Below are 13,250 nucleotides of genomic sequence, written 5' to 3' on the forward strand. Positions count from 1 at the left end.
TTTTGTACAAATAATATTTTATTTTATAATTTCAAAATAATATTTTCTCTTGATTCCATTATAATTTAAAATGTATATTCCAATACTCTTCAGGTGATATAAAAAGCACATTGAAAAATTACCTGTTACGTACAAGGGAAGCAACATAGATCCAAACAGACAAAACGTTTTTGGGATAAGGGTGGATATATACAGCTAAAGCAAACTCAACATTAGGAAGGTCAATGTTATGGACTCCAGTGCTATACACAGCTTCGATCAAAGGCTTCACTTCCGAATAAGGCATGTGAAGAGGAAATCCAGAGAACTGAGGAGAAAGAACATAATTTGTACTCATGAGTAAAGTTTGAAGAAAAATAATTTTTTCTTGTGTAAATTACATAATTCTTAATATTAAACCTTTAGGATAATGAGGTAATTTGTTTCTGTTTACTATGTTAACAAAAAAAATGAAGATTTATTTTTTTCATTACTAGCATATTAATAGTAGGCCCAGTCATTCATTGCTCCCATCTCTCTTAGCCCTTAGTACACACATGGCCCATGTACTCCCACAGACCAGGGAGAGCTAGCCAGTGCATTTCACCCCAGACACAAAAATGAGTTTACAGGTCTGGGCATGTAGTGAGTCTCTGGATACTTGACATGACTTGCTTTGGGCAGTGTGGGCAAATATGTTATGGACTTGTTCTAGCATTTGTCTTTATGAATGAAGTCTGCCTCATGATATTACCACATGGAGGTCAGAGTGGGAAGACTTGCAGAGAACTGGAACACTGCTCAAGTTTACTATGACAATGGAACACATTTTGATGATTAGTTGTTGACTGCATTTTCTCAGTGATCCATTTCGGCTTTCATGTTTATTGTAATGCAGTAATTATGAAATTCCCGTTTTTAGTACTTAGTTATAGCACATGACATATAGGAAGAACCAACAGGTAGTACACCGCATACATGGTTTATTAGTGAGAACTTTTAATGAAAAATCAATCATTATAAGATCATACCCTTAAGTCAGGTGGTGGTGGCCCATGCCTTTAATGCCAGCACTCAGGAAATATAGGCAGGGGGATCTTTGTTAGTTCAAGGACAGCCTGATTTACAGAGTTCCAGGGCATTCCACCCTAGACACAAAAATTAGCCAGAGCCACACAGAGAAATCCTGTCTTGAAAAACAAAAACAAAACAAATCATACCCTCAAAACTTAACCAAAAGTGTTTTCACTTTTGTGTATAGTTTAATGCTTTAGCCAGGTGTTTTTTACTTATTAGAATAGGATACCTTTCATAGAAAGTGTTGTTTCTCATAGGGTTTTATTGGGTTTTAAAATGCTTTACTGCATTTCTTTTTCGGTGTATGTTACCCTACCTCACATATGTGCTTCATGTGTCTGTGTAGATAGTTTAATTCCCCCAAATTATTACTGGGTAGCTTCCAGTTTGAAGATGAGAAAAACCACTGGTCATTTTGTCGCACATGTGCTTACCCTGTAGTCTCCCAGCTGCTTCAGCAGCTCTGCCCTGTGGTCATCTTCTATATCTTCTCCTTGACTTCTTTCCAGCAGAGGCAAGAAGTGGCGCAGGGTGGAGGTACAGTATCTGTTCCATCGGGTCAGGTGGCGTGGCCTCCAGTCCATGATCTTTTCTTTTAGTATTTTTTCAATCCTATTCATAAAAAACAAAAACTTTTTTTTTGTTGTTGTTGTTTAACATTTCCCATGTTGAAACTGTAAGATTTGTTTGCAGTATCGGATTCCAGTGAATGCCTGAATGTTATTTTTTGGGTGGGGTTTTTTTCTAGGCCATTAGCTACTTATGGGTGATCCTTATTCTCAGAAATTATATGCATTCCAACAAGAGATCAACATAGACAGGATAAACAGGAATACAATGCTTAGGATGACACAGGGCTATCTAAATTGAGTACATTCTGTAAGACATTTATCTAAAACATTTTATCTTCCTATTATTCATTGGTAATACAATAAGCAGGTAAATCAGGCCCAGGCATAAGGTTTTTATTATGTTGGGAATCCTAAGTAGCTACAAAGCTTTTAATACCTTGTACCAACATTTGTAACCGAGTTACTTATTTTTAATAGTTTTTAAAAATTGCCTTTAAAATGCCAATTATAGCAGTGGGTTAATAGGCTATGAAGTGTAAACAAAGAATGAGGGAAATTTACCATTTGTTAAGCCATTATTAGCCACAGTGCTAATTTTCTCATACATTTTGAATGATATCCAACAATAATGCTTTGTTGTTGGGGATATTACAGTTTTACAGATGAGACAGTTTATAGTAGGATAAATAACTTGACCAAGGCAAGGACAGTAGCATCCAAGTTAGATGCTGCTTATTCTAAAACCTCTTGGCCATCTTGAGCACAGGCTGAGGGATCTCATTGCTCAGAGGCCATAGCTTCACTTTCTTAGCATTGAATACGTAACCATTGGACTGTACGATGGACTGAGTGAAAAATCATGGGTGGACTGTCAGATTCTTTAAAAATGACGGAATCAATGAATCCATCAGTTAGTATGCTGAAGCCATTAGATGAGACTCGGGATTGTAGTAGGTTGGTTCCTCCTGAGCAGCAGTTCTTAATCCATGGGTTGTGACCCCTTTAGGGATTGACTAATGCTTTGACAGGTCACCTAAGAACACTGGGAAACATTTGCATTATGATTCATAACAGCAAAATTACTGTTATGAAATAGCAATGAAAATTTTATGGTTGGGGGTCACTTCAACACATGAAAATGTATGAAAGGGTCACAGTTTTAGGAAGGCTGAGAACCACTGCTCTAGATGGAGGTCTCACACAAAGGCTTTATGGAGAAATTGGGAATAAATTGGGAATAAATTCCTAGCAGCAATGTCTCAAATATGTCTTTAATCTTGTGTAATTTGACAAACCATTCTTCACACAATATGGTTCAATGGGGATGAAGCACAGATGTTGAAACCGGAATGGTCTATCTGGTGTGGGAAGCCCACTTTAACACTTCACAAGCATATGGACCACTGTGAACCTCAGTTCCCGTGTTTGTGAAACGGAGAGTAAGGTCAGTTTACAGCATTGATGGGACAACAAAGACTCAGGCTTTAACCAGCCTTCTCTATGGGTTAGCTTCACAAACTAGAGGAAGTCCTAATGTTACTAATGTCCACCCCTGTGTGTCATACAACATGTTTATGCTGACTAACTTCTTTGGGTCTAAGCCATGGGGTTTAGACATCACAGCTGTACTTCTGTCTGCAGATATAAAGTCTCAACTACCCTGATCATTTCATACTGATCCAAGTTGAGAGTCTAAAGTTTGTTACCGTGCTTCTAGTGATGAGTTGCCTGTGGACTTATGGGTATTTTATTACCTGTCTTGTAGTTCTGCAGCAGTTGCTTTGTCTGTGTGTTGATAAATTAGCTCTTCAGGCTATAAGAGAGAAAGTTAAGTAAACACCTACATTTAATTTGAATAGGCATTCCTTCTATCGTTAAATTTATCTTAAATTCCACAGAGGTCAGAAAAAGCCCTTAGTGTTGTAGTTATAGATGATTGCTGGAACTGAACTGAGTCCTCTGCAAAAGGAGCAGAATTAACCTGTGAGTTATTACTTCTCTCCCCCCCCTTTTAAGTACTAAAATTTGAGGCTGAATAAGAAAATACAGGCTAAGATGACAAGGAATGTAGAACCAGTGGTAAAGGAAGTGTCATAAATCACAGTGCTCTGTTACTCCTCTGTTACTCCTCAGTTACTCATCTGTTACTCATCTGTTACTCCTCAGTTACTCCTCTGTTACTCCTTAGTTGCAGGTCCCTTAACTTTTGCCACACGAGTAATGATGAACCGAAGTTTTTGATTCAACTGATGTTGAGAACTCACTGTTGCCGAGCACATCACAGGCAGTGGGCATCACTACATGGCTACAAACAAACCCTGCCTTGTTTACAGTGTAGTAAGTAAAGATAACATGGCCCAATGCATTGTGTCTCAGAGTTACACTACAGAATTGTATTCCTAGGACGTCCACATGTTTTTCCTTGTTTTCTAAATTTTAGATTTATTTTTATATACATATAATCTTTTTCTCCCTTTGCATTGTATTAGTGCTAACAACACACTTTTACAGAGCTAAGATTCATTAAGGCAATCATTTGACTACTGCAAAGTATTCTGTCATATAGTATAATGTGGCCCCTGTTGTTCCAATTCTTATGATCGCAGATCTAATTCCTGTGAAAACTCATATATACCACCTTGTCACAGGTGAGAATTTATTCTGGGCAGTGTAAAACTGGTTTGAAAGGTTTATGCCTGGAGAAAATTTCCTGAACAAAACACCAATTGCTTATACTCTAAGATCAAGAATCGACAAATGGGATCTCATAAAACTGCAAAGCTTCTGTAAGGCAAAGGACACTGTGGTTAGGACAAAACGGCAACCAACAGACTGGAAAAAGATCTTTACCAATCCTACAACAGATAGAGGCCTTATATCCAAAATATACAAAGAACTCAAGAAGTTAGACTGCAGGGAGACAAATAACCCTATTAAAAAATGGGGTTCAGAGCTAAACAAAGAATTCACAGCTGAGGAATGCCAAATGGCTGAGAAACACCTAAAGAAATGTTCAACATCTTTAGTCATAAGGGAAATGCAAATCAAAACAACCCTGAGTTTCACCTCACACCAGTGAGAATGGCTAAGATCAAAAACTCCGGTGACAGCAAATGCTGGTGAGGATGTGGAGAAAGAGGAACACTCCTCCATTGTTGGTGGGATTGCAGGACTGGTACAACCATTCTGGAAATCAGTCTGGAGGTTCCTCAGAAAATTGGACATTGAATTACCTGAGGACCCAGCTATACCTCTCTTGGGCATATACCCAAAAAGATGCCCCAACATATAAAAAAGACACGTGCTCCACTATGTTCATCGCAGCCTTATTTATATTAGCCAGAAGCTGGAAAGAACCCAGATGCCCTTCAACAGAGGAATGTATACAGAAAATGTGGTACATTGATACAATGGAATATTACTCAGCTATCAAAAACAATGACTTTATGAAATTCATAGGCAAATGGAGGGAACTGGAAAATATCATCCTGAGTGAGGTAACCCAATCACAGAAAAACACACATGGTATGCACTCATTGATAAGTGGCTATTAGCCCAAATGCTTGAATTATCCTAGATGCACAGAACACATGAAACTCAAGACGGATGATCAAAATGTGAATGCTTCACTCCTTCTTTAAAAGGGGAACAAGAATACCCTTGACAGGGAATAGGGAGGCAAAGATTAAAACAGAGGCAGAAGGAACACCCATTCAGAGCCTGCCCCACATGTGGCCCATACATATACAGCCACCCAATTAGACAAGATGGATGAAGCAAAGACAGGACCCAGATGAAGATCTCTCCTGAGAGACACAGCCAGAATACAGCAAATACATAGGCGAATGCCAGCAGCAAACCACTGAACTGAGAACGGGACCCCCGTTGAAGGAATCAGAGAAAGGACTGAAAGAGCTTGAAGGGGCTCGAGACCCCATATGAACAACAATGCCAACCAACCAGAGCTTCCAGGGACTAAGCCACTATCCAAAGACTATACATGGACTGACCCTAGGCTCTAGCCTCATAGGTAGCAAGAATAGCCTAGTAAGAGCACCAGTAGCACCTTGGTCCTGCTAAGATTGAACCCCCAGTGAACATGATTGTTGGGGGGAGGGCCGTGATGGGAAGAGGATGGGGAGGGCAACACCCATATAGAAGGGGAAGGGGAAGGGTTAGAGGGATGTTTGCCCCGGAAACCAGGAAAGGGAATAACAATCAAAATGTAAATAAGAAATACTCAAGTTAATTAAGAAAAAAAATAAACAAACAAATAAAAAAAAAAAGAAAGGTTTGTGCTATGGTAAAAAGGTATTTTATATTACAAACTTAGTTTTTTGTGTGTCCAGCCAAACATGTTTAATAAATAATATCCATGCTTACAAATTGGAATCTACTTGTCAGACTATGAAATTAATCTTATGAATGGGTTGGACCTGTAGTTTGATTTCATCTTTAGCACTTAAGAAATTAATTTAGTGACTTAACATTATACAAGTTTAGCTGTATTTTTATGATTCTGTTTAAGTCATATAGTTCCTATATTAAAACTTCCAAATATGTCTAAAATGTTTTTCATATTTGTGAATGTATGTTTCTTCACATAAATTCATCTCACTAGAAAACTAATATTTTATATTTTATATGAATTTAGTAAATTACATAACTAGGAGTAGAATTGAGGGCCAACAAATATGTAGTTACTTTGTATAAAGATTTCATATCTTTTTTTCCACATTTGGCTTTAAGTAGAATATTTATACCTGAACACTGGACAGGCCAGGATATGGAAGGCTTCGTGAAAAAAAAGATTTCCATAGTTTGGGCTTTGTGACATCAAAATTTATTCTTAATGGCGAATCATGGTGTTGAATATTAAACCAAATCTAAAAAAAAGTACATTAGGATATATGTTAGCAGATATGTACACAGATGTGTGTCTATGATATAGGGAGAGATAGTGATCAAGCAAAGATTCACACAGGCTACAGTTTTCCATTAAATTTTAAGTTTCTATGAATTTTACAATCAGTTATATATCTTGGTTGCCCTCCCCCCATACACACACACACACACACACACACACACACACACACACACACACACACACTGTACTTTTTTAAAAGTGAAACCCAATCTTCTCTGGTGATCTGGTGAGCAGTTTGCTTTGACAGAAGGAACTGGGCATTGTAAGCTCTGTTGTGGGCAAGAGAGAGCCAGGATAGAAATTGGATCCTCTGAATCTAAATAGTTTAGTTTTTTTTTTAATTTCTGTACTCTTCTTCAGGTGACTAATTAAACCAAGTTTAATTTAGGACTAATCAAAGTGGGCACTTCTACCAATTCTGCCAACTTATATTTATATAACTATTCATTTAAATACTCATGTAAACAGTCTTTACCTATGTAAAATATGTAAATAAATTGGTCAACCTAAAATATAATCATATTTAAGAGGAAATGGTAATACTCACATTATCAGGACCAATTAAACAGCCCACACTTTTCAAGGGGCAGAATGCATCAAATTGTCCGTAACAATGTCCACTGCAGGGATTCCATATTAAATAGTAATTTTTCTCCCAAGTTAGCACATAGGCAGTTGGACCCTGAAAATAAATAGCTATTAAAATATTTTCCAGTTAATTATAAAACAAGTTTATAGTGGTTTGTAGAATTCTTTTAAAAAATGATTATGTTTTGTGTGTGTGCGTGTGTGTTTGTGTGTACACACGCACATGCTTGCGTATGCTTACTTTCTTGCGTGTTTCTTGCGTGAGGAGTTATAGGAGTGCAATAGACCTCCTAGAACATGATCTATAGGCTGTGAGGTCTACAATATGGGTGCTGAGAACTGAACTTGGGTCTTCTGTGAGAGCAGTAAGTATTCTTTTTTTTTTCTTTTCTTTTCTTTTTTTTTTTTTTTTTTTTCGGAGCTGGGGACTGAACCCAGGACCTTGCGCTTGCTAGGCAAGCGCTCTACCACTGAGCTAAATCCCCAACCCCAGCAGTAAGTATTCTTAACTGCAGATCTATCTCTCCAGCTCCCAGAACAACTCCATTTAGAAACTTCTGCTTTCTAAATTTGATGGCTAATGGATTTAGCAGAAATATGTTTTTAAAATCTTGGATTTGATACTAGTATACTGCAGTTATAGTATTGTGTTACCCAATCAGTATGTTTGAAGGCTTGCTGAAGAACTCTTGTTAGTGGGATTCTTTCCAGGGCCAGTAAAGTTGCCATTTGAATATTCAGAAGGCTGCTTATGCCAAAATACTTCCTTAGTTCCTAATAAAGTGATTTACCTTTGATACACATAGGTACATAACACATAGATACATAACACATAGATTTAGAACCAAGCTGTTGAGATGAAGGAGTTTTACTTCCTACTTGGAATAGTCATATTTTGTGAATTCTTTTTTTTTTTTCAGTGAGCATCATTTATTGCTGATGCATGATTTCACCTGGTGTCACACACAGCCTTGGAGTTATGACAGAATTTGCTGAGGGCCATAAAAGCTAGAACAGAGGCCCATGTCTTTTTTGCCTTGTCTTGTATTAGGTGGTAACTCAAGGGATATGCACCTCAAGGATTCTAGAGCATTGTGGCTTCTTTCAGACACCATTTCAGAAGGGCTGCTACATCATGTGAACATTTAATCTTGGACCCAGAATCACTCATTGTGCCCCAGCTGTTAGTATTTGCAGTGGGGTAGGGGATACGCTGGGAGTCACCAAGTTTGTACACTAATAACATTGACACAGTAGCAGAACAGAGCTGCCAACGTCCCTTCTAATGTGTTTAATTGGTGTGTTCGCCACTTCCTCCCAAATGAGCAGCAGTGAAAGGAAAAGGGTAAATGGAGAGAATTCCCTATACCCCATTAGTGTGATACTGCCAAGGGACTGAGACTGGGAGAGCACTGATGAAGTAGGTGCATCAGATAGGGATTGTCATGGTACAGTGTTCAGGTTTGCCAACACAGTCTGAAGCAGAGGGCCCTGAGTATGCTGTTAATGGATACCACCACTCCGTGCTGAGTCTCTGCTCTGGCACTTCCATAGCAATTCAAAGTACGGTCCTGAAAACACCCTGCCCATGAAAAGCATCTAGATAGATAGCCACAGTCTTGTTAATAGCATCCTAACTGGCCGTACCTCAGGAATCGCGTTGCCCATCACCAGCCATGCCTTCTTACCCAGGAACAGAAAGTAATTGCATAGCAGTACTGCGTGCTCTTCTTCATCCCCTGCCAGGAGATCAAGGAATTGCTGTAAGAAAGAAAAAAACAAAACAACAACGAAAAACATTACGTCAACTGTTTCATTCTAGATCGACCGTGCAGGATTTTATTTGCTTTGTGGTTCAGAGTGGTCTGACACTTGATAGGTAGTCCAGGCTGGCCCTGAACTGGCAATCATCTTACCTCAGTCTCCTTCCCCCAAGCACTGGGATTAAAGGCATGCATGTCCCATCACATTAGGATCTCAAGCAAAATGTAATGTTGAGATTAGTGCCTTAAAGTATCAATCTTCTAATTTTGTTAAAATTCTGATTCTTTAGTGGACATCATGTTTTCTTTAACATTGATGCTGATGAATGAATATCTAGAATCAATAGAGTGGAGTGGATAGAAACAGTAGCTTTCCATGTTCTCACTTTAATGTGTATCTGAGTGTTAAACATTTTCTCATTGTTTACTCATTTTCTCAGTGCATTACATTGCTCGATTATCCCAGAGCAGTGTTTTGAGAGTCGTACTCTTCTTATCCAGCCTTGCAGATGAGGTGGAGGCAAAGATGAGGTAGTAACACCTCTGAGGTGGGCACCTAGTCCAGCCCTGCTCTTCTGTTATTTTGGTCTTTATTTCCATGTATCCTCTGGAGAAAGAGATCCCTCCTGGCTAAAATCCGTATGTCTGAAAATGTCTAGACTTGTGTTGCCAAAATGCAACTGGGAGCAAAAAAGTTAAAGGTATGCTTAGGACATTCACCAAAGAAAATGTATATGTTAAATTTTATGGAGACATCAGACAACTTGAAATCCAGAATCCTATTAAACACTTGTGGTGCTATAGGTTTGTTCTGCCTTGTATCACCCTGTGAGCCATGATTTAGTCCAATGTATGTGGTAGTGACTAAGAAATACACACTGAATATATTTGACATGGTATACCTTGGGAAGCCCCACAGATTGAGAAATTTCTTCATGTAGCATGAGATTTAGACTGTTTCTAATCAAAGTTTTGATATTATTAATGCAGTATTATGACAGTACAGAATTAAGATAGGTGAAATGTTATTCTCATTCTCTGTGTGAATAATACTTCAAAACAATACTTTTCGGAGGCAGTGGGAGGTTGCTAAGGATCAACCTTTATCCTTGCACCTCTCGGCAAACATTTACTACTGAATTACATCCCCAGCCCTATTTTCTTTTTTTTAAATTAATCAATTTATTTTTACACTCCAGATTTTATTCCCCTCCTGGTCCACCCTCTGACTGTTCCACATCCCATATCTCCTCCCCACCACTCTTGACGGTTAGGTGCGTCTTCTCTGACTGAACCCAGACCTGGGAGTCCTCTGCTGTATATGTGTTGGGGGCCTCATCTCAGCAGGTGTATGCTGCCTGGTGGGTGGTCCAGTGCCTGAGAGATCTCGGGGGTCCAGGTTAATTGAGACTACTCGTCCTCCCTCCTACAGGTTGTTCTCCTCCTCAGCTTCCTCCAGCTTTTCCCAAATTCAACCAGAGGGGTCAGCAGCTTCTGTTCATTGGTTGGTGCACATATCTGCATCTGACTCTATTTTCTTTAGCTTCTGAAGTTTGACAGAATCGAACCAGGAAGAAAATCATTTCAGAATTTAGCTCATCCTGCTAACAGATGGCCAAGTAGGTTTTTATAATAACTCATGAAGAATGCAGTTGAAGATTATGCAAGCCGTTCACTAGTGTGTAGTTAAGGCAGTGAAGCAGCGAGGAAGGAAGACTCACATCAGATGTGCTCCACAGGTCACAGACTCCAGCAAACGAAACGCTGTCAGGCAAGAAAGGGATCAAGGACACATACCGGGCTACCAGCTCCTGTGTAAAGAAAATTAACTTTACAGATAACTTCCAGGAAATAGAAAGCTGCATCGCCACTTAGTTTCTTAAAAGAAGTTTCATGTATGTGTGAAGCATGAAACTGGTGTTCACAAGGTGCTTACATTAATATCTTCATCTCCTCCTAAAGCCATGCAGAAGGTTATCTGTATAATCTTACAACGAGGCTGGCCCTGCCCCTTTCAAATGTCCTTATCTCCCTCATTTCTTTTCTCATCTGTATTTCCTTGGTTTTTGACGCACAAGACTCTTTGTTCTGTACTTTTCTTAGTCTATCCCTGAAACCAGCCACTCCTCCATGGAACACTGGTTCATTTTAGGAGGGGACAAAATATTGGAGTCAAATTTGGTCACAATTTTTTCATCTGTCAGGGGGATAATTATATGTTATTGCCTTTCCATGTTTATGCTTCTATGAATTTCATTTTAAGAATTTGGATATTTGGGGTCCAATGAGATGGCTCAGTCGGTATGCACACTTGCTGTTTGAGGTTAATGGCCTAAGTTTGAGTTTTGGAACACATGCCTGGGGGTTTCAATGAGAATGGCTCTCATAGTCATATATTTGCGTACTTGGTCCCTGTATACAAAGGATTAAAGCTGTGTTACTGGGGGCAGGCTTGGGATTTCAAAATACCTGTGTCATTCCCAGTGCATGTGTTCTCTCTCTCTCTTTCTCTCCCTCTCCCCCTCTCTCCCTCTCTCTTCCCCTCTCCCTCTCTCTCCCCCTCTCTCCCTCTCTCTGTTTCTCTCCCTCTCTCCTCTTTTTTCTCTTTCTCTCCCTCTCCCCCTCTCTCCCTCTCTCTTCCCCTCTCCCTCTCTCTCCCTCCTCTCTCTCCCCCCTCCCTCCTCCCTCTCTCTCCCCCCTCTCCCTCCTCCCTCTCTCCCCCTCCCTCTCTCTCACTCCCTCTTTCCCTCTCTCCCTCCCTTTCTCCCTCTCTTTCTCTCTCTCCTCCCCTCTCTCCCTCTCTCCCTCTCTGTCTATATCTCTCCCCCTCTCTCCCCCCTTCTTCTCTCCCTTTCTCTCTCTCTCCCCCTTCCTCTCCCTCTCTCCCTCTCTCCCTCTTCCCTTCCCCCCTCTCCCTCTCTCCCTCTCCCCTTCCCCCTCTGCCTCTCTCTCCCTCTCTCCCCTCTCCCTCTGTCCCTCTGTCCTTCTGTCCCTCTGTCCCTCTCTCCCCCTCCCTGCTTCCTAGTTTTGGATCAGGATGTGAGCTCCCAGCTATTCCTCCAGCAGGTCTACATTCTACCATCATGGACTCTAACCTTCTGAACCCATAACCTCCCAAACTCTTTAGAAGTTGTCTTGATCATATTTTACCATAGCAACATAAAAGTAACTAAGTCAGAAGTTGGTATTAGGATTGGGCTATTGTGTTACACATCTGCCCATGTGGATTTTTTAGACAGATGTAGAAGACTTTGAGACTTTGAACTAGAAAAAGTGCATGAATACTGTAAGCAGAGTTTAATGGGCCATCCTACTAGGATCTTGAAAGACAGTAATGTTGAGAGCTATGTGAACTGTGGAGTCCCAATTCAAGAGGTTTCAGAAGAGAACAATATTAGAAACTGGGATAGATAACATTTTGGGTGATAGTTTGGAATTACATGTCTGCTTTATCTTCATGATTTGTTTGCTCTGTCCCTCAGCCTTGAGGCTCATCAATACCCAGACCTAGTCATGAGTTAATAGACAACCTGAGATCAAACACTATTTCAGGTTATCACTCTAGTGTACTCTGCTTTCTTCTTTTTGATTTCTTTTCTCTTCGTTCTATGGTAGCCATAACTTTAATAATGTTTGGAATATTCTAAACAGTCTTCCTGGGAGAAGTTCATGCATATTTACAATACCAAGCAGAACACAAACCACTGTTGTGGGCACTAAGGATGCTGCTCAATGGTAGAGCAATGCCCAAGGCCTGGAATCAACCAGCAAATCACAAGTCCCTATTTAGTTTCCTATAGAAATTAACTATATATAGTGAAGTCATATCTATATCTATTTGTCTATATGCCTATATCGATCTATATCATTCTCACTATATTAAAAACTTAGAAACAGTTACTCCCTTTACTATGCATAGCCTCACAACAGTTATGGGTTCACTTAAAATTGGCTTAACATATATATGGCTCATAGTCATTCATGTATGGTGAATTTTACGGTGGGTATGGAGTTTTGAAGCCAGTGAATGGTTCGTGTCTATTTAGTGTCTTAGTGTGAGTTCACGTTAGGAACGCTTATAGCATTAGGTAGAATACTGAGTAGTTATTTTGGTATAGCCTAATGCATACCAAATTTGATTTTGAAAGTTTTCTATGTTAATTTTTTAGTACCTAATATAAAACCTAATATAAAATATAAAAAGGATATATAGTAAGCACTCAGTTATCTATGGAAAGAACGAACCAAGGATTCTCATCATCTTTGGCACTTTCAGATTCCCCAAATAAAAGAAATCCTCATTGCAGTAAAACATTTTGAATCATTTTGACAGTATATTGAAAT

The 13,250-nt window shown here is 39.5% G+C and overlaps 1 protein-coding gene across 9 annotated transcripts in view; it reads right to left on the bottom strand.

The window, feature by feature from the left end:
• Cc2d2a (coiled-coil and C2 domain containing 2A) overlaps nt 1-13,250 on the bottom strand; it is an 84,500-nt gene continuing 71,250 nt past the window's right edge. For all 9 annotated transcript variants that reach the window (XR_015636776.1, NM_001427810.1, XM_087584079.1 and 6 more), the window contains 7 exons: nt 10,628-10,717; nt 8,791-8,904; nt 7,103-7,237; nt 6,392-6,514; nt 3,383-3,441; nt 1,491-1,668; nt 1-307 (listed from right to left, as the gene is read on the bottom strand). Coding sequence is in view for 8 of the 9 variants with exons in the window: in NM_001427810.1 (NP_001414739.1) it covers nt 119-307; nt 1,491-1,668; nt 3,383-3,441; nt 6,392-6,514; nt 7,103-7,237; nt 8,791-8,904; nt 10,628-10,717 (888 nt within the window). In the remaining variant the exon portion in view is untranslated. The remainder of the gene's footprint in view (nt 308-1,490; nt 1,669-3,382; nt 3,442-6,391; nt 6,515-7,102; nt 7,238-8,790; nt 8,905-10,627; nt 10,718-13,250) is intronic.

This window comes from Rattus norvegicus, chromosome 14 (genome assembly GCF_021556685.1).
Source record: "Rattus norvegicus strain SHRSP/BbbUtx chromosome 14, alternate assembly SHRSP_T2T, whole genome shotgun sequence".
NCBI classification, from domain to species: Eukaryota; Metazoa; Chordata; class Mammalia; order Rodentia; family Muridae; genus Rattus; species Rattus norvegicus.